Genomic DNA, 19,669 nt, shown 5'->3' with positions numbered 1-19,669 from the left:
TTCTAGTTAATATGAACAATGATCGTGAAAAAATAACATTTACTTGAAAAATACCAAACTTATCAGGTTTGACTCCAAACTGGGTTGGAATAGATTTGTATAGTTAGGTGTCTAAGTGTGTCCTGTGATTAACAGTGCTGGTTATTGCCTTGCACTAAATGGTGAAAGGGACAGACTCCAGTTTCTTGCAATCCTTAATGGACAAAACAAGCTCAGAAAATGGAATGATTGACGAATAATTCTTCAAACATACTGGGCTGTAAACCTAATTAATTAAGCTGCTTGATGCCAAGGAAGTGCTATTTTACACATGATATACAGAGCAGTTCATACCACATTACATTAAGGAGGAACATGCAGAGTGCATGAATACACAGAACTTATAAACAGATACGTTTAAATGCTCCCTATGAATATTAATACAGTCATAAAGCAAATGGTATCACATCATTACCTTCAGAACCATGCAATTTAGTACCATGGGCAAAGCATGACACCCTATTTTTACATCAAGTACTATTTCATCTTATCCTACACATTGCTTCCCATAATTATACAGTACCTGCCAGGGAGCATAGCTACTGTAACATAATTAGAACACAGACACTGAAAGATACAGAAGAACGTAATCATTAGGGAAGTAATGCTTTTCTGGTGAAAGCTAGCAGACAGATCAATGTCATTGATACTGTCACAAGATCACCAGCACTTGATGGTAAATACACTTTTCTTAGAAGTGAAATAACATGCTAAAGTATATTTGCAGCACGTATTTTATTCATTGTACTGGATCTGCCAATGGCAATTTCTAATTAAAATAAACATAATTTTTGTAGTATTGTGAACGATAGATTTTGCTGGACTTGCTATATCTGAAGATGGTACAGTGGTTAGCACTAGTGTCTTGCAGTCTAGTAACCCATGGATCAAAATTCCTACATGGATGGAGTTTGCATGGCTGATTGACGACCTAGTGTATCTGTGCATGGGCATGTGTGCTAATATTTTGATATATTATATTAATCCCTGATGGGATGCTCTGTGAAAGACCACAGTTGTTTTCTGTCTTGCACACAATGCTACTAAGATAGGTTCCCACCCTTAAAATATTTGGAAAATAAATGTAATTAATGAATGTCATGATTAACATAATTCTCTTCAAAATACAACGCATTTAGAATTAAACATCACACATTGCATTCTTACTGTTATGTTTAAGGGTCCCCCTTTTTAAATTTCTCTTCAATGTGTTTTTCATTTTGATTCTGTGATTATTATTGTTTATGTTAATATTGCTATTTATTTTAATTATTTGTCTAATTATGTATGTTGCATTATTTTTATTTTATTTCATGATTATTTAGTTTTCAATTGCACATATTGGTTCTCCTAGGTTACTTGTACTTTGTGGGTGGACCTCCAAGAGGCGGAGCCACCAATACCTCATTGATGGGAACCTCCCTCAGATTGTCCTTAAATGCGGTCATTCATTTGAATACACTTGGGAGGTGAGATTTGTGAGTAAGGCTGTTTCACTGTCCTTTGCTGCTTACTTGATCTTTTTTGCTTGCGTTTATTAGTTTACTCTGTAGAATTACGACCTGGAATTTGTTTGCTTAGATTGTCTTTAAGCATCTCTTTTTTACTCCTGTTTTGAGCATGTGTTTCTTTTCTTTGTTAATAAATACTTGTAAAAAATTCTTCAGTTTAGAACACAATTTCATGGAAAATCTCTCTCTCATATATTATATATATAGGGTGGTCCAGATATAACTATGCAACTTTTAATGCAATGCAAAGCAATAATTGCACAATTAGATCTGGACCAAAACAGTTCCGTTTTTTATATATATATATAGTCACAAGAATGAGTCTTAGACATCATGAAGGTTTGGGGCAGCCACCATATATTTATTGTTCAATGGCCACAAAAATGAGGTTTAAATTGAACAGAAATGTTCACAGATGCAAGTCCAAAACAGAACTGAAGTTAATGAGACAAGATGGCAGTTTTAAAGGCCAGTCAAGGAAATGACATCATCATTTGTTAATAAATACTTGTATTTACAAAGATAATCCGGTAGGCTGTTTTTTATTTTTCTTAGGCCTACATTTTCCTGTTTTTTTTTTCTTTTTCATGCCTCTGAAAAAGGGCTCTATCTTGGGAGGCCTTACACCTTTGTCTTTTCTGAGTGCTCTGAGCATACTAAAATGAGCACCTAACAAAAAATCAGAAACACTGTCTTCCAAAGTATCTTCATAAATAAAAAACATTTATTAACAAAGGAAAGAAGCAAATGCTGAAAACAGGAGTTAAATGGAACATCCAAACTGTATTCCAGCTTAATAAGGCAAATGAAACAGCACACTCACAAAACTCACCTTCCAAGTGTATTCAAATGAAAAGAACTTGCTTTCCCAGGCAGCATCTAAGGGCAAGATGGAGGCGCTGACGTAATGGTGGCCCCATTTCTTGGGGTCCACCTGCAAAGTACAAGAAAGCTAGGAGAACTGATATGTGTACATAGAAACTAAATACAGGGGGTCCTTGGGTTACGACACAGTTCCGTTCCTACAACCGTGATGTAACCCGAATTTTGGTGTAAGTCGAAACTCACCCTAGCCTAAGTCACTTACCTATCCTAACACATTTGCAAAATCATAATCTTGAACATAAAAACACAACTAAGCCACAGAAAAAGGACATAAATATACTGTACTGTACACTGTACTGTAGTAACAGAAAAAATAAGTGTAAAAAAAAATCCTTACCTTTATTCCTCCTCACGTATCAATTTTTTTAAGTTTTTATGGGCGTGAGCATTGTAAACTTGAAACGTCATATGTCGAGATGTTGTAACCCGAGGACCCCCTGTAATCATGAAATAAAATTGACATCAAATAAAAACTAGACAAATAATAAAAATAAATAGCAAACTTAACATTTACAAAAATAATCACAGATTCAAAAATAAACAAAAAAAAGACATAAAAAAGAAATTCAAACATAACCCAGGAGAGGAACCCTGCCTTAAACATAGCACCATACAAACATATAAATAAATATCCATGAACATAGATTTGATTGTTTTATACGTTCTGTGGAAAACTGTGGAAAAACTTAACACTTTTCACATGCTTAAGTAGAGTATGGTAATTAAACTGTTTTGAGTGCACAGATGACTTTGTGGCATAAATTCTTTAAAAAGAACTGCTGGATCCACACATTCACACATGTTCAAGAAATACTTTCATTTCCTAAGAGGGAAGAGCAAGCAACAGAAGCCTGATCCACTGTATATGTCATGCAGAAAGCAACTTACTGGTAGTTTTCTGTATGCATAAATTCATGTATATAGTGCATTGCACCAGACAGGTGACTCAGAGGAAGTCCTCCGCTCCTTCCTTAACTAAATTAACCATGCTGTACTTTCATTCTACTCTATGCTACACTATTGTCACAATTTGGCTGAACAAGACTCACCCAGGAAAATCGGCAAGGTCATCAGGTGGCCCCCTCTCTCAATTAGTGTTTCATTACATTTAAGGCCCACAACATTGAGAAGGTTTCAACAGAGCATGTGACGTCTCACACACCCGATGATTGAGGCTCAGCCACTTCTAAACACTTCCCACTTAGATATTTCTAAACCTACTATAAATAACTACATAAAAGCTGTTACTGAAAAGAAAACATCAGAAATTATCCACAGAGGAAACAAATCCAATATCATTTGTGAACGGCCGTAAATTAGAGGTGAAGTGGACACCAAATGACTTACAGTATTTGTGATTGATCAAACGTAGCAGACAGATGGACTCATAACAACAGTTTCAAGGATTCATTTTGTCCTAGACTCAAATCCTATGTTTGGTTGTTAGGACTGTGCGCAGTTTGCATCCTCTACCTGTGTCTGGAGGGGATTAACTAGCAGTTGTAAAGTGACCCTGTGTGAGTGAGTGTGCAAGTGTCTGTAAGTGGACTTTACAATGGTGTCCTGTTTAGGGACACTTTCGACTTACACCCAGTGATGATGGAATCATCTTCCATAATCTGGACTAAGTGGATTATGTTATATTATCAACAGCCAAAATCTACCTTTGAATTACAAGCAAATCAACACTAATCTCACCACAGGCTGCTAGGCTAAAGAAGTGCACATTTTCATCTCAGGAAGCCTCTATCAATCTTCTTCATTCCGAAGGGGTGACATCACTGTAATGCTTCTCCAATGGGTTTTCATCAACATTACAATAAAAGTCCTACTGTCAGAGGCACCTACACTGACAAGCCACAACATTAAAACAACCGATAGGTGAAGTGAATAACATTAATTATCTCATTAAAATGGCAACTGTAAAGGAGTGGGATGGATTAGGCAGCAAGTGAATAGTTAGATCTCAAAGGTGATGTGTTGGAAGGAGAAAAAAATGTAGAAGAATAAGGATCTGAGCGACCCTGACAAGGGCCAAATTGTAATGACTAGACGATTTGGTCAGGGCATCTCAACAACAGTAGGTCTTGTGGCGTGTTCCTGGTATGTAGTGGTTATTACATCTTTTCACTGGCAGCAATCCACTTTTGTTGCCTGTCCTATTACACTTGTTGAAAAACTAGGGCCTAGCTTAATGTTACTCGATTATGTTTACCTCTGTTGTAAGCTGCTTTTGGTAAAAGCATCTGCCAAGCAAATAAATATAAATGTTAGTACCTAGACAAGTCAGCCAGACAATGCTGACCCCTGTTCACCACTGAATATGCCTAAAGTGGGCACATGAGCATCAAAACTGGACCATGGAGCAATGGAAGAAGGTGGCCTGGTCTGAATAATCACATTTTCTTTTAGATCATGCACACGGCCGGGTGTGAGTGTGTTGTTTACCTGAGTTATAGTTGACAGCAGGATACACTATTGGAAGAAGGCAAACTGGTAGAGGGAGTGTGATGCTTGGGGTAATGTTCTGCTGGGAAACCTTGGGTCCTGACATTCATCTGGATGTTACTTTAACATGTACCACCTAACTAAAAGTGGTTTCAGACCATATACACCCCTCCATGGAAATGGTATTCCCTAATGGCAGTGGCCTCTTTCTGCAGGATAATACACCCTGCCACACTGCAAAATTGTTCAGATATGGTTTGATGAACATGGCAAACAGTTCAGGGTGTTGACTTGGCCATCAGATTCCCCAGATCTGAATCTGATCAAGCATCTGTGGGAAGTGCTGGAAAAACGAGCCTGATGCATGAAGGCCCCACCTTGCAACATTATAGGATTTAAAGAATCTGCTACTGACATCACAGTGCCAGAAGTGCCTTGAGCAGGCGCTACATAAATAAAATGCATTATCATTATAAGATACTACAGGACACCTTCAGAGGTCTTGTGGAGTCCATGCCTTGCTGGGTCAGAACTGTTCTGAAGGTGCAAAGGGGACCAACACAATATTAGGCAGGTGGTTTTAATGCAGTTTCTAATCGGTGTATATTACAGTAGTGCTGAAAATGGCACAGAATGTCCTTATAATTTCTTCCTGCAGTTTTTTTTAACAACAAACAAACCCTTCAGCTGTTATTACTGTAAATCAAAAATATACATTCATGTTGAGAAGCAAAATGATTCAACACAATTTAATGAAGCAGTTAGAAAAGAATTTTTCTACTCAAATCTTGCTGTTAAGTGTCACAGAAAGCAAGTACCTACCGTACCAGCAAAGGACACACAGCCCTGCATGAGGGATGATGCCAGTCTGAAGCAATTATTTTTCAGATTAGTGCTGAAGCAGCTTCATACTCGTTTCCATGACAACAAAGATTCCAGTACACTTTTCAAAAGAAGGAAGGGTATTGACCTTAAAGTTATGATGAGATTTATAATGCCTTTCTTCTTCAATACACTCCTGATGTTCCCAACTTAGTCAGGGCAATTTCCAAATTGTACCATGCTCTGACACATAAAGCTATTTAAGACTAGTCCTCCAGTAAGAATACTTACCAGTTAGATAAGGTCTTACCTTCATGGAGAAACTCAGAGAAAATTTCAAAAGGTAAGGACTTAAAAGTGTGATTTAAACCACTATCTTGATTCACATTCACTACACAAAGTAAATCTGCAAATAGTTTTGGTAGTACCTTGGTCAAAAAAAGATGAATTGATGCTATTTCTATCTTCATATTATATTTGCAATCATAGGGCTCATGAGTGTAAATGAGATCAAGACATTTTAACTGTTTTTTTTTTACTTTATTAATATTTAATCCCTATGGGTTAACTTGGTTTCACATTTCCTCTTGTTTTTCCTCTACTAATAATCACACTGAAGTAAGACTTCCCATCCATCTATCAATATTACAATATGGTCCAATATTGCAAATGAAGTGAACCAACCATGAACAAGGCACACTCACTCAAACTGGCATAAATCGGAGTAGCCAGTTAATCCAACAAGCATATTTTTTGTGATGTGGCAAGAAAATCTGAGTAAACTGGAGTAAAATAAAACGCAAACACAAGGAGAAGGTCCAATTCAAAATTACACTAAACCTTATGGAGCTGGAGCCAACAGACCTCAGCCTGGAAATTTCAAGGTTCATTACAGATATTATATGAACGTTTGTTGTCATAAAATTCAACGTACCTTGCAAGGTTGTTGTCACCTATATTGGCAATTGTTCGACGATTGAACCTGTACTTTAAAACAGCATGACATAAGGGAGTACATTTGCTGTAATAGAAACCTGATTTGGCGCAAAACTCAAAACTAACGAGAACGACCCTTGTGTTCTTTGAGACAATGATAATCATTGGAATACTTAAGTCAGTGTGATGTTTACTGAAGTGACTCCCAACCCGTGATTCTCACCTCACGCCAGCCCCCGGTGCCTTAAACGGCTTAAATGAGACCTGACGCTAACGTGCAGCACCGCGCCACAGGAGAGACACGTCAGGATTAAGTCCAGCGGAATATCTATGGCGCAGGCGCACCGCCGTTGTCAGCCACGCCCATCTCGATATACGTCACGCTGCTGAGTTGCCAAACACTGAAGAAAAGTGGAAAAGCCACGTTGACCGAAGCGAGCAGTAGGGAAGTAACAGCTGGACGAAACGTGGACGCTAAGAAAGAGAGAGAAAGCCGTTTTAATCCGATCACGCAATCATGTCATCGCCTCCGAAGGAAAAACCCGAAACAAAAGCTGGACATCTACCTGCTGGTATTAAAACACAGAGTTCTTTTATGAACCTCTTTCAGTGCAGTTTTATCCGACTTTGTCCTTTCTCTTCGTTTAGTGTAAAAATGTCTGTACAAATGGGTAGCTGAGTGTCGGTGACATTTATGGCAATGAAAAGTTGTAACTTTTTAAAGTAACTTATTTGATTCAGATATGCTCTTAAACTGAACTGGACTGGCAGGTTTTAGTAAGTCCGCAGTGTAAACCCGTAACTAGTTTATAACATCATGGTAAAGCCAAAATAATTTTGTCTTTCTTGTTAGCTTTCGGGAGTTTCTAAATAACGACTTACAATGGTATTTCTTTTAATAGTGCATAGTTCACTTTGCGATTTGTATGCTACTCCCAACTAACAATTTTCAATCCCCTTTAATTTGGTTTTCATTTTACATGGAAATCAATTCAAGGCACTCCATTGCATAATCCTATTAACGGTAAGACATCATCAGTGACCACATCTGTTCACATATACTGAACCTCATAATTCAGTTGTCTTGGGCCTGTGGAGTAAACCTTTGCATACTGGACAGATTAAGTGGTCAGTGAAAGGGGTGCATCAGGGAGGGAAAAATGACAACCGCAGAGCCCCCTTTGCTTCTTTTTAACTTGTAAATAATGATTGTTTTTGTACTTTGATTCTTATCCTAGTTAAAGCTGGTGGAATGAGGATTGTGCAGAAACACCAGGGAGCTGGTGAATATCCACAAGAGAAGGACAAAGACAGCAAAGAGTATGAAAGCAGCAGGTAAGAGATGAATACCATAAAAAGAATGGAACACATGTCTGTACCTCTTAATAGCTAAGCTGTCCTAATATCTCATCCAGATACTTGTTAAAGGCCCGTGAAACTGTTGGTTTAGTTTCCTTGTGGAATTTTTGTAACATGGGAAGAAACAAATTCACTACTTAACTATGTTACACTATTATCTAATGTGAAGTGAAAAACTGTAAATTTTGACATCCATATATAGCGGGTTGATGCACCAGATTCCAATATTTTTTTATGCTATAACATAGTTTAGATCTTATATTTTTATAGTAAACACAAACTGATTAAGCCTATTATTTTGCATAGTTGCAGTTTTCACTTACTGTCTGTAAAACACGTTGTATATTCTTTGTGTTGAATAATTATACTATACCAGTAACGGCACACTGCACAATAACGTGCAGTGAATACACTTGACTTGAGCGTTCCTAGTTTTCATCCTCTTTCTCTATACGTTTAGCATTCGTTGGCTCAGAGGTTGATGCGCTTGCTGCTTCCTGAGCAGCTCTTCTTTTCTCCACCCTAGCAGCGCACTTCTTCTCTTCTTTCATCGGCATCTTTTCACGTTAAAACTGATTAAGTCCGTGTTTGTGTTGCAATTAGTATGTTTTCTTTACTTTTTCACTTAAGCTGGTACTTAAGTGTTCAACTGCCTCAAGAATGATTTAAGATATAAAGAGGTAGGGGAAGTGACGGCGAAGGGATGAGAACGGCTGTGCGCTGCCGAGTGTTGATTCTACAATAAAATAAAAAATAAAGAGGACTAACCTTGGAGGTCAATCATCACCCTGAAAGCCGATAGTAGAGGTCACATAGTATATGTTCAATAGGTCAAACGGTTTGTGAGCTACAGGTGATTCAAAATCTTAGACAAACAAACAGCCACGGTAGGGAATTATATATAAAGATAGCACTATTAAGTCGTAGTATTCTCCTGTGTACAGTACAGTGAAAATTTTACTTAGATGTTTGACCAACATGCAGTACGTCATCACTGTTTATCATAGTGCCCTGATAAACAAGAATATAATGAAAAATGACTGTTTTATTTGATATAAAGCACAAATCTGCTTACCTGATTTATTAATCCCTGTGTTCAGTAACTGTTCCATTACTCGCATTCTTGTGGGGGGGGGGGACAAACTCCAGTATAGTTAGCAATCGAGAGACCCAATAGTTAATATACAGTACATATTTGATTTACTGTACTTATCAATGCTATCTGTTTCTCTACTTGTCCAAAAAAACAACTTCTGAACTTGTATGCACAGCTGTCGCAAGTTTTTTTAGTTCATTTTGGTAGATATGGGTGACATTTTAATAGCATAGAGAACTAGAAGACAAATCCTAGTAGCATGCGGCTGCTTGTATTCTGTAAACAGTCAGGTTTGTTTGATTACTAATGTTAACACTCATGAAAATCATTGGATGCCAGGCCGAAGTTTCATCATTCTGGGTTGTATACTTCTAAAATAAGTTTACATTACCTCATGCTTTTGTTTTGGGAGGATATGTAGATTATTTTTGGATTAGACTCATATGAGTCCTGCTTGAGCAATTCTACAGTGGTAAATTTATTAAAATAGCATAATTATGTGGAGCTTTAATTAAATATATACAAAAGATGAAAATATACCACATTTTGGAGTAATTTTCAGTACTTCTAGGAAATGACATGATAATATTCAAGCTCGCCTATAGCTAAACTCTGAATAACAATGTGATCCACACATTGTCAGCAGGCTGAGAAATTTAATGAAATAATACAAAAATTATTTTTTTGTGTGTTACTTAACCAGTGTAAAACATTTTTAATGTCTTGGTGGAGAAATTACATATTGAAGATGTAATTTCAACAGGACCCCGAGGTGACCAATTTTGGATAACAGCAAACAATGCAAAAAATATGCAAGATTTTTTTTTATCCATTGGATAACACGTGTCGCATAATCCACATGTCCATTATTCATTTGTATTGTCAAAATGTGTGCATTATGTTAAAATATTAATAAATTTATTTACTGAAAACTCAGCATGAGATTCCATTCCCAGAATACCGTGTACTTGAATTGAAAATCCACCCCTCCTCCAATTCATTGGGCAAAAATCCCATCCTGTGTCTTCCAACACCATCTTACCTGTGACGCAGAGTTTTATTTAGTTTCAATTTTGCAAGTTTTTCTTTACCAAACATAATATCTTAACATGCATGTACAAACTCTCTGTGAAAATAGCCAAATAATACTTTGTAGTGTGTTTGTGTTCACGGATGAAGTAAAGAAAATGTTGACTTGTAAGTTCACTGTTCCTTAAATCTGCAAAAGAATCTTTATTGGGAAAAGTGACTAATTTTTTTTGCTATACATTGGAACCTCAGTTCACGAACGTCTCGGTACACGTACAAATCGGTTTACGACCAAAAAGTTTGCCAAACTTTTGCCTCAGTTCACGACCACACACTCGGTATACGAACAAGCCAGTTTCCCTTTCGGTTTGTACATGTTCAGTCTCTCCCTGTGCATTTCCTGTGCAGCGAGCAAGAGAGAGAGAGAGCGCGACACACACGCACACACAGAGGCAGCGTGCGCGAGCGAGAGAGACACGCAAACACACAGGCAGCGCTAGAGAGAGGGCGCTGGATGCTTAAGGTAGGAAGGCAGTTAAAGAATGCACTGGGCTTGATTTTGTTTTCACTTCTGTTTACAGCGATCGGTTCATAGCATGCATTGTTGCAATGTTACTTTTCTTGGTGGTTTATTAAATTACGGATTTTTTTCAAATGTTTATTTTTTTCCCTGTGCTTAAAACTATTTAAAAAAAAACAAAAAAACAAGAAAGTGTTTTTTCAGCCAGCAGTTGGTAGCGCTATAGCGTGAACTACAGTAATCCCTCACTACTTCACGGTTCACTTTTCGCGGATTCACGACTTTGCAGATTTTATATGTAAACATATCTAAATTCATAACACGGATTTTTCGCTGCTTCGCGGGTTTCTGCGGACAATGGGTCTTTTTACTTGCTTCCTCAGTTGGTTTGCCCAGTTGATTTCATACAAGAGATGCTATTGGCGGATGGCTGAGAAGCTACCCAATCAGAGCATGCAGTTAAGTTCCTGTGTGCTGCTGATTGGCTCAGCAACGGAGTGTTGCATTAACCAGGAAGTCTCATCTCACTCATTCATCATTAATGTGCTAATGCTTCAGGGGCCGTGTCCAAGCACCAACAGAAGATGCAAATGATTGCAGAAAAGGTAAAAGTTTTGGATATGTTGAAGGAAGGGAACAGCTACACCGCTGCAGGACATCGATTCTTTTTATTTAAAAAGGATGAAAAGCATATAAGATCTACGGCCGCAGTGTCCTTTAAACAGGGTGCAAAACGAGTTGCAAGTGGACGTGATAAGGCAGTAGTCTGGATGAAATCTGCTTTAGGAATCTTTGCAACAAGGTCGACGACGTCATGACCGCCTACAAGCTGCTACGTGCACTTCGCTATACAGTAAGTGTAAACTTATCTACCGACTTTATATTGTTTAACAGTTGTCCCTGTTTTTAATAGAGTAAATGGTGGGTTGTAAACAATACAGGGAGAGTTTAAAAATGTCCAAATACACGTTAAATAATTAAATAAATATAGTGTCCCTACTTCGCGGAAATTCAGTTATTGCAGTCGGCCTTGGAACCTATCTCCCGCGATAAGTGAGGGATTACTGTATTGCAGTGTTAGTTTTCTTTGTTGTTCAAGGTTTTCTCAGTGTTATTCAATGTTTTTACATTTAGTTTACTATTACGCTGTGCATTGTATGGTTTAATTAACTATATTTGTGCTTAAAAACTTAAAAAAAATATATATATATATATATTTACATACAGTTCGTATGGTCTGCAACGGATTAATTGTATTTACATACAATCCTATGGGGGAAATTGCTTTGGTTTACGACCAGAGTTTTGGAACGAATTATGGTCGTGAACCGAGGTTCCACTGTACATTTGCAGTAATTAATATAATAGTGGCAAAAAAAAACATACGATCTTTTTATTCTAGAAGTTGAGAGTAATTACAAAAATTCAATAGAACTTCATTTGAAATGTGTTGCAGGTCACATTGAGAATGTCTTATTAATTCAAATCTTGTTTTAAAACCAAAGATTTGATAGGTTTACTTCACTGATTAGAGTGCCAGTGTTGCACAGAATAACCTAAGAAAGTCTTGTGTATTTATAGAAGTACAATGTTTACTTTTACTCTTTGATAAGGTAAAGAACTTCTATTGTGCAGGCTTTTGCAATGTATCCAGTTGCAAAAATATTGCATGTGGATTGCAGCTCAATAAAAATGAATTGCAATAGTATGTTATAGGGGTTGTACACCATGTTGTTTTATTTTTTTTTTTCATCAAGAGTGGCTTCCAGTAAGGAGACCTGGGTTTGTGTCCCAGGTGCTTCCTGGATAATGTTTGCATTTTCTCACATTTCTGTGTAGATTTCCAATGAGTGCTGCAGTTTTCTCCCAAAATCTAAAGAGATACAGGTTAGGTGGATTGATGATGCTAAACTGACCCGTATGTGTGTGTTCACCCTGTGATGAACGTCCCCTGCTGGGATAAGCTCCAGCCTTGTCGCGATCCTGTTCTGGATGAGTGAGTTTGGTAGATGGATGGATGGATGGATGAGTGTGTCTGATATCCATAGTAAATTTTTAGTTTTTTTGCTTATACTTTTTTTTTTTTTTTTTTATTAAACTAGAATATTCCCTTTAGGCAGCACATAAAGTACAGCTGTATTTCTCCCACTATACAGACTACAGCAAGATAGCCCTTAAGGAGCTATAGACCAAAGAAAGAAAGTTTAGGAAATGTTTGATATATATAATATTTTTTTTTTTTTTTAAACAAATGCCACTCTATTCACTGACACAAACTGATGGGTGGTGTTTCTGTGGAGAAGGAGATAATGAGTGAATCCAGTATGAAGTAGGTTTATTTGTTTATGATAGTTGTTCAGTAGAAGAGTATTTCATTACAAAAAATCTTGCCTATTACCTTTTGTAGTGTAAGGATGTACTTTATAAACCGAGCAGCCTTTAGTTAATCAGAATTTCTGGTTTTGTTGCATTTATTTATTTAAATTGCCCAGTAGATGTACTGTAACTAGCAATAGTCATCTTTGGTTCCACAATTGACGTTTCCTTTGTGTACAGTGATAAAATTGAATATACTGTAGTGCAAAACTTCTTTATATCTTTCATGTTTTTTCTTTTTCTGCTGAGTGCTAGAAACGTAAAAAAATGGAATTCATTTCTAAGAAGTCTGAAGTACTTAAGCTGTAAATGGTAGTATTAGTTATGAACCTCTCTATCACCTTGTGCATTTTAATACATGTATTTTCCTGTACCTTCATTTAAGAATTAGGGAATGAAAGTGGATGTGGAGACTTGTGAATCTGAAGCAGCAGTGCAGTGATTACTGTTTTTGTGTAATTTTTGGCCTGTATTGATTATTATGCATATTTTCCTGTTTAACATCAATAAAAATATGATCACAAAACATTATAACATCCATACAGACAGTGACCAGGCAGACTTTCAAGAATAGGTCCCCAAAGCCAAGAGATGGTAGTGCTACCTACTGTTTTGCCACAGTGCTCAAGGTATTAGACCAGAAGGTTGCTGGTTCATTTTTCCAGTCCATTCTCAGTCTGTGGTCCTGACCAAGTTATTTAACTGACCAGTGCACCACTTAAATACATATTTAAACAATTACACTGTGTCCTGATCATGTGAGTCACTTTAGAGGATGGTGTCAGTCAAGTAAACAACAACAATAATAATCAAAATAATAGAAGAATTTCATACTATTAATCCGTAAATGTCAATTTCAAAATTTTAAATATGCCAAATTAAAAACAAGCAGGACAAAGCCTATTGTGTGTCATAGCTGAACAAATCTTAAGCCATCTCATATTGGTGGTCCCAGGGTCTGGCTGCACTTCCTAATTTGAATGCTCATTGAACCCCTTTTCATAAACCAGTACATGAGACTTCTTGAGCAAAAATGTAAATTTTGCATGTAGTTGTGTTCTGACAGGAGGGTTTAATTCAGTTGTGACACCTTTCTTGCCTTATTAAACACAGACTGAGACCATTGTATAATGAAGAATATTGAATACATTGTCTGCTTAATGTCATTTGCATTTTTGAATGATACAGGGTAAAGATTCACAAAGTTGGGTATAATCCAAAAGCCACACTTGTAGAAGCCTGTAATTTATTTAATATGAGTACTCGGCTCATCCTTTGTTGAAGCATTCACTTCCAATTGCACACTCACAGAAAACTATTTGTTATGCAATTGTCCTTTTGCTGACGTGGTAGACTCCGCTGAGACTGACTGAGTGGCAGCTGCTAATGGTATTATTTAAAGGCAAGACTGAATGAAAACAAGCAATGACTTAGAGCCAAGATTCGGCTGAAATATTTGAGCCACCTTAGCTTTAATAAATTTGTGATGAGGATGTAGAACCAACTGGGCTTAAATAAACCATAGATTATGATTAAGTTGTTGCCATCAACAAAATGCCAAGCCAGAGGTGCATCTGTAGGCACAGCTGAGAACAAAGTGTGATTAAATAAATACAGGAACAGTATAATTTATGGACAGGATTTAAAAAGGGAAAATACAGAATAAAATATTTAAGCATCTTAAATTGCTATAATAAGAAAATGGCTCTGCATTTTATAAGGTAGCAAGTAGGTTGGGTTGTGGAGTACATATGAAAGTTATCAAGGCTCATCTATGTCTAATGAAATCAAAAATGTCATTGTTTTGACAATAGCAGAAGGAATAAAAATAAAACTGTTTCTGCAACTGTTAATGGAGGACCTGTTTGACAACCAAACTGAAACTGTAAATGAGGCTCAAGACTACTCTTAATTTTTCTCTAGGCATCAAGAATTCTTTTTCTTTACATGTGGAAGAGCTACCAAACTTATAACACACTGTGCATGAGATCATGTTGGCATCATTCATCCATCCTTTTTCTGAACCCAGGGACTTGGGCAAGTTGAGAAAGTTCCAACTAAAATCAGGCACAAGGCAGGAACTGTAAAAGATATTACTATTATACTATTATTGGTGTCCATAATTAATATTGTTGTCCCTAGTATGGTTTTGGGCAATGCAAACTTTATTTTAACGTTTGTACATTTTTTTTTTGTTCCCTTTCTGGAAAATATGCCAGTCTAGAGCAATTTTTATCCAAGTTTATTAACCAGGGTACCCCCACTTTTCCCACTGATTTAAATATTTCATTGTCTGCACTTTTTAGTGGACACCCGTGACACTCCCCAGTACCCTCAGACAAATATCATGAAAGTTTCAAGTGTTTGCTCTGCCTCCTAACACTCTCCTCTGTAGCACCTGGATAAATACTTGTCCCTTTTCTTTAAAGGCCCAAGTGGTTTGCCAAACAAAATAAAAATTAACTGAAAGTATGTTTACCTTCCTTTATGAAATCAATGCAGTAGAATAATCACCTCGCTGGTTAAATGTGCTCCCTGATAGTAGTTTTTTTTAATCTCAAGCCTGCAATTCTAGTTCAAAAACACATCTACACACACTTTAAAACAGGAAATTGAGGACAAAGTAATTGAAAGATGGAGGAAAATAACACTTTGCTTGGCTTTTAATGCTGGTTTAACTTGTAACTTAGAAGCAGACTTGGAGACAAGGAGCATATTTTTGTGATTGTCCGAACAATAGTCTCTAATACAAAAGGAACCTGTCTTGCTTCAGAGAAGAGGTACCCAGCCACTTGACAAAATTTTCTTAAAAGTTATCCAGTGTTAAAACATGACAAGAATATGAGTATCATCAAGATGTGGTAGCTACCCCATTTTGTTATCTTCAGATATCTCTCCATTTGCAAAAAAAAAAAGAAAAAGGTGCAATTCCATTTATGGCCCTTTTCCCATCTTTCTCTTTATAACCAGGAATAACAACAGTTGTTGCCTTTATGAAAGATTTGTCTGATCTTCTGATCTAGTTTCATTTATAGTTTCTCTCTGGATGCTTATATTGTGTCTCATGTTCCAAGTAAAAACTAAAATATTTTAAAATTTGTAACTGTTTTATGTGAGTTACATCAATGTATAAGAATGATAACAGAGTAAAAAATCGCTTGCATGTGAATAACCATTTAAAGCATAAATCACATAGCGGTAATTTAATCAATACTAATTATTGATTATATTTTCTGCACATAATAATTGCCAATTTCCTTTTGAGTATCTCCAGTCTCTTAGGCTAATGCCCTTGTCTTCATCCAAATATAACACAAACCCAGTCAATCTTTCATCCAGGTGGTCCTGAGTGCATATATCCGCGTCCCAGTATTTCAACATGGTTGCAGTTTTGTACAGTTCCTGTGTTGCATAGTCCAACAAATCCTTTACTCTCCGGTTCAATTCTTGTAAACCATCACATCTGTATCTTCATTGTTCCCAACATGACTTGAAATCCTCTGGTAGAATTTTTTTAATTTAATACTTGGTACTCTTCCCATGTTTACTATTCAACCCAGTTGTGTATTACTTAGAGTGAGTAATGGTCAAATTGCATACATATTGAGGCAATGGGAAAGCCTCCAACTTCATGATTTTCATTCTGGTTCTTGTTAGTATTCCTAGTCACACAGTGAAAGGGCTGGTAAGGGTCATTTTAATTTCTTATTTTGTCTTTTATTTTTCTTCTCTTCATTATGTAAAGCACTTTGAGCTACTTTTTGTATGAAAATGTGCTATATAAATAAATGTTGTTGTTGTTATCTCTCCACTACATTTACATTTACTCATTTAGCAGATAGTTTTATACAAAGTGGCTTACAATGTGGGAGAAACTGGACAAACACAGGTTCCACATTAAACATGGCAACACAGATGTTCATGTAGCGGCCCACTTCAACAGCCATGGACACTGTGAGAGGGACTTTAAAGTCACAGTGCTTATGGGCAACTTCAAACACAGCAAGAGTGAAAAGAATGGGAAGTTAAACTCTTAAAATTTAATACATTACAACATGGCTTGAATAAAGACAAGAGTTTTATGGCCAGATATGAGGATTGTTTACATCTCTCAGAATGACAGTCAACCTGTCTACAGATCCACATTGTTTTGAAAAACTCATTACAAACTTCAAAAGACTTTGTTGGACAGTTATCTTATCCAAAGATCTTGTCCATACATTGTTCTTCTCTCTCTCTCTTGTTAAATTAACCCTAGCCTGAATGAATCTATTAATTTATTACATTTAAAATTTCTTATTTAAAGATTTACCAATGTTGTTTCTTGTCCTAGAGTGTGTATATAAACACAGGGAACTCCAGTTTCTGTATTACATCTTGCCTGAAGAAGGGGCCTGAGTTGCTTCAAAAGCTTGCATATTGTAATCTTTTTGGTTAGCCAATAAAAGGTGTCATTTTGCTTGGCTTTTCTCTACAAAAGAGGTGAAGATAGTCGGATAAACATTAGTTTGTGAACTGTTTTGAAACCACTGACCATCACGAGTGAAGAGTTCAAACCAAACCGAAAAGTGCAAAACTATTTGTTTACTTTTTTCTTAGTTGCTGTAAATCTAACATGAAAACAATTATTACTTTGGGGGGGGGGGGGGATATTGAATGCTTCTTGAACACAGTGAGGAGGTCAGTGGTTCGGATGAAGGTGGACAGCTCATTCTACCAGCTAGAACAGATTTTAGCCCATGGTTATAGAACCAGCTGTCTGTAAAGTACGTAGCTAAAACTTTTTTAGCCTCATGGACCAGTTCATGTTCTTTTCTTGTTAGCTACTTACTTGTTCCATTTGATATTCTCCTTACTTCAATCTTTCACAATGCTGTTTTAAAAAAAACAAAAAAACAAAACAGAAGATGATTCTGTATCCTGCCCCAATGGAAAGCTCGCTGTATCATTGTTCTTGCAGTGTCTTCATTGGATCTGTATATAGTAGTACTCTTCCGATTTGGCTAAGTTACTCTTTGCCCCTATAATTTACTGGAGTAGGCAAACCTTTCCAAGATGGCAAGATTGTTATCCTAGGAAGAAGACTTTAGTGTACAGTAATCCCTCGCTACTTCGCCGTTCACTTTTCGCGGATTCACGACTTTGTGGGTTTTTAAATACAAATGATTGCCCGCCTATCACGGAAGTTATGTTCCAGACCCATCGGCAACAGGAGAAAATCCACGATATAGAAAGACCATATAAATAAACATTTTTATAGTTTAAGCCTTAAAATACCCATCCCACATGCTTTAAACACATGTAAACTTATAAAACACACTTTGTTAACGCATATGATATGTGGATGTCGGGCTAAGGATATGAGTAACATCTCACTATTATAAAACATTTTAACTTCACGCAAGACAAGACAGTGTGACAGGAAAATAGGTGCTGTACAGGCTTTTAAATTATTGACACGCAGAGCGACAAGCAGCACAAAGCCAGCACAAAGTCCACTTCTCCTTAGCGTGCATTCAGCTCCCCACCCCCTTGACAACGCGAAGTGGCAGGAGCGTACTGCGCCTCCGGGGAGGGGGGTTTGAGCGAACGTGCGTTCAGCTCTCACACACCCCCACTCCTCCTCCTCCTTCCGAAAGCACAGAGCGACAAACAGGCTTTTTGGCAGAAGCAGCACAAAGTCCATTTCTGCTCAGTGTGAGTTCAGCTGCCCCCCTTCACAAAGCGAGTGCAGACACATTGACGTCTGATCGCTGCGTGCAGTGTTGGTCTGCGGTGTTTAACAATGTAGAAAGTGTTTAAGAGCATAGGAAGTGTTTATACAAGTGTGGGAAAGGTTAACAAGAGAGTGAGAAAGGTTTGTAAGAGTGTGGGAAGGGTTTATAAAGCCTTAAAATATGTATAAATAATAAAATAAATATAGGTCGCTACTTCGCGGATTTTTACCTATCGCGGGGGGCTCTGGAATGTAACCCCCGCGATAGGTGAGGGATGACTGTATACTGGAAATGAAAGTATGATTTAGTCTTTCTTACACAGCAGTTTTTTTTTGCCCCCTCCCCCCAAGAACTCTTTTTCACTTTTTATTTGTTTTTAGAAGCCAGTGTAGTTTAGAGGCTAGGTAGTTGAGTTTTATGCTCACTACAAGGTGCTCGTTCATATTGAAATTTCCTTTTTTCATTTTTTACTTTGGTCATCCCACTTATAATGTGGGTAAAATAAATCTAAAACATAATTGGCATTTATTATGTTACATACTGTATTTAATATAATTTTCATGTACTATTCCATTTTTATATATATAATATATAAATTGTATATTCGGTAAACAAAACCCGGGGGTGGGCGAGCGAAGTGAGCAGGAGGCGGAGCCCCGTAGTATATATAAATAAACACACACTCCAAATAGTATTTTCCCAGTCATCCTCCTTGTTCAGCTTCCATATCCAAACAGCCTAATTTACTCTTTAAATGATATGTTGCAGAAATGCTGTCACATCTGCCAAATATGCTTTAGCATTTAACAAGAAATTCCTCTTGCAGTTGCTCACTGAGCCTAAAAAAAGTCCTTTCTGTTTACTGATGATCATGATGGAAGCCACATTCATGACACTGGCTGTGAAACCCATAGTCAGTTTTTTGAATCCC

General features: G+C 37.1%; 2 protein-coding genes across 2 annotated transcripts in view; one reads left to right on the top strand and one right to left on the bottom strand.

Annotated features, from left to right (window-relative positions):
* LOC127528438 (uncharacterized) overlaps positions 1-19,669 on the bottom strand; it is a 398,423-nt gene that overhangs the window by 214,014 nt on the left and 164,740 nt on the right. The gene's annotated exons all lie outside the window — the stretch shown is intronic.
* Positions 7,022-19,669, top strand: part of dap (death-associated protein) — a 114,210-nt gene continuing 101,562 nt past the window's right edge. Inside the window, exons 1-2 of the mRNA XM_028803431.2 lie at positions 7,022-7,213; positions 7,880-7,976. Coding sequence (XP_028659264.1) covers positions 7,159-7,213; positions 7,880-7,976 — 152 coding nt within the window. The 5' untranslated portion in view covers positions 7,022-7,158. The remainder of the gene's footprint in view (positions 7,214-7,879; positions 7,977-19,669) is intronic.

The sequence above is a fragment of the Erpetoichthys calabaricus genome, chromosome 6 (genome assembly GCF_900747795.2).
Source record: "Erpetoichthys calabaricus chromosome 6, fErpCal1.3, whole genome shotgun sequence".
Classification (NCBI taxonomy): Eukaryota; Metazoa; Chordata; class Cladistia; order Polypteriformes; family Polypteridae; genus Erpetoichthys; species Erpetoichthys calabaricus.
The sequence above is the reverse complement of the archived record's forward strand: the minus strand, read 5'-3'. Positions and strand labels throughout refer to the sequence as shown.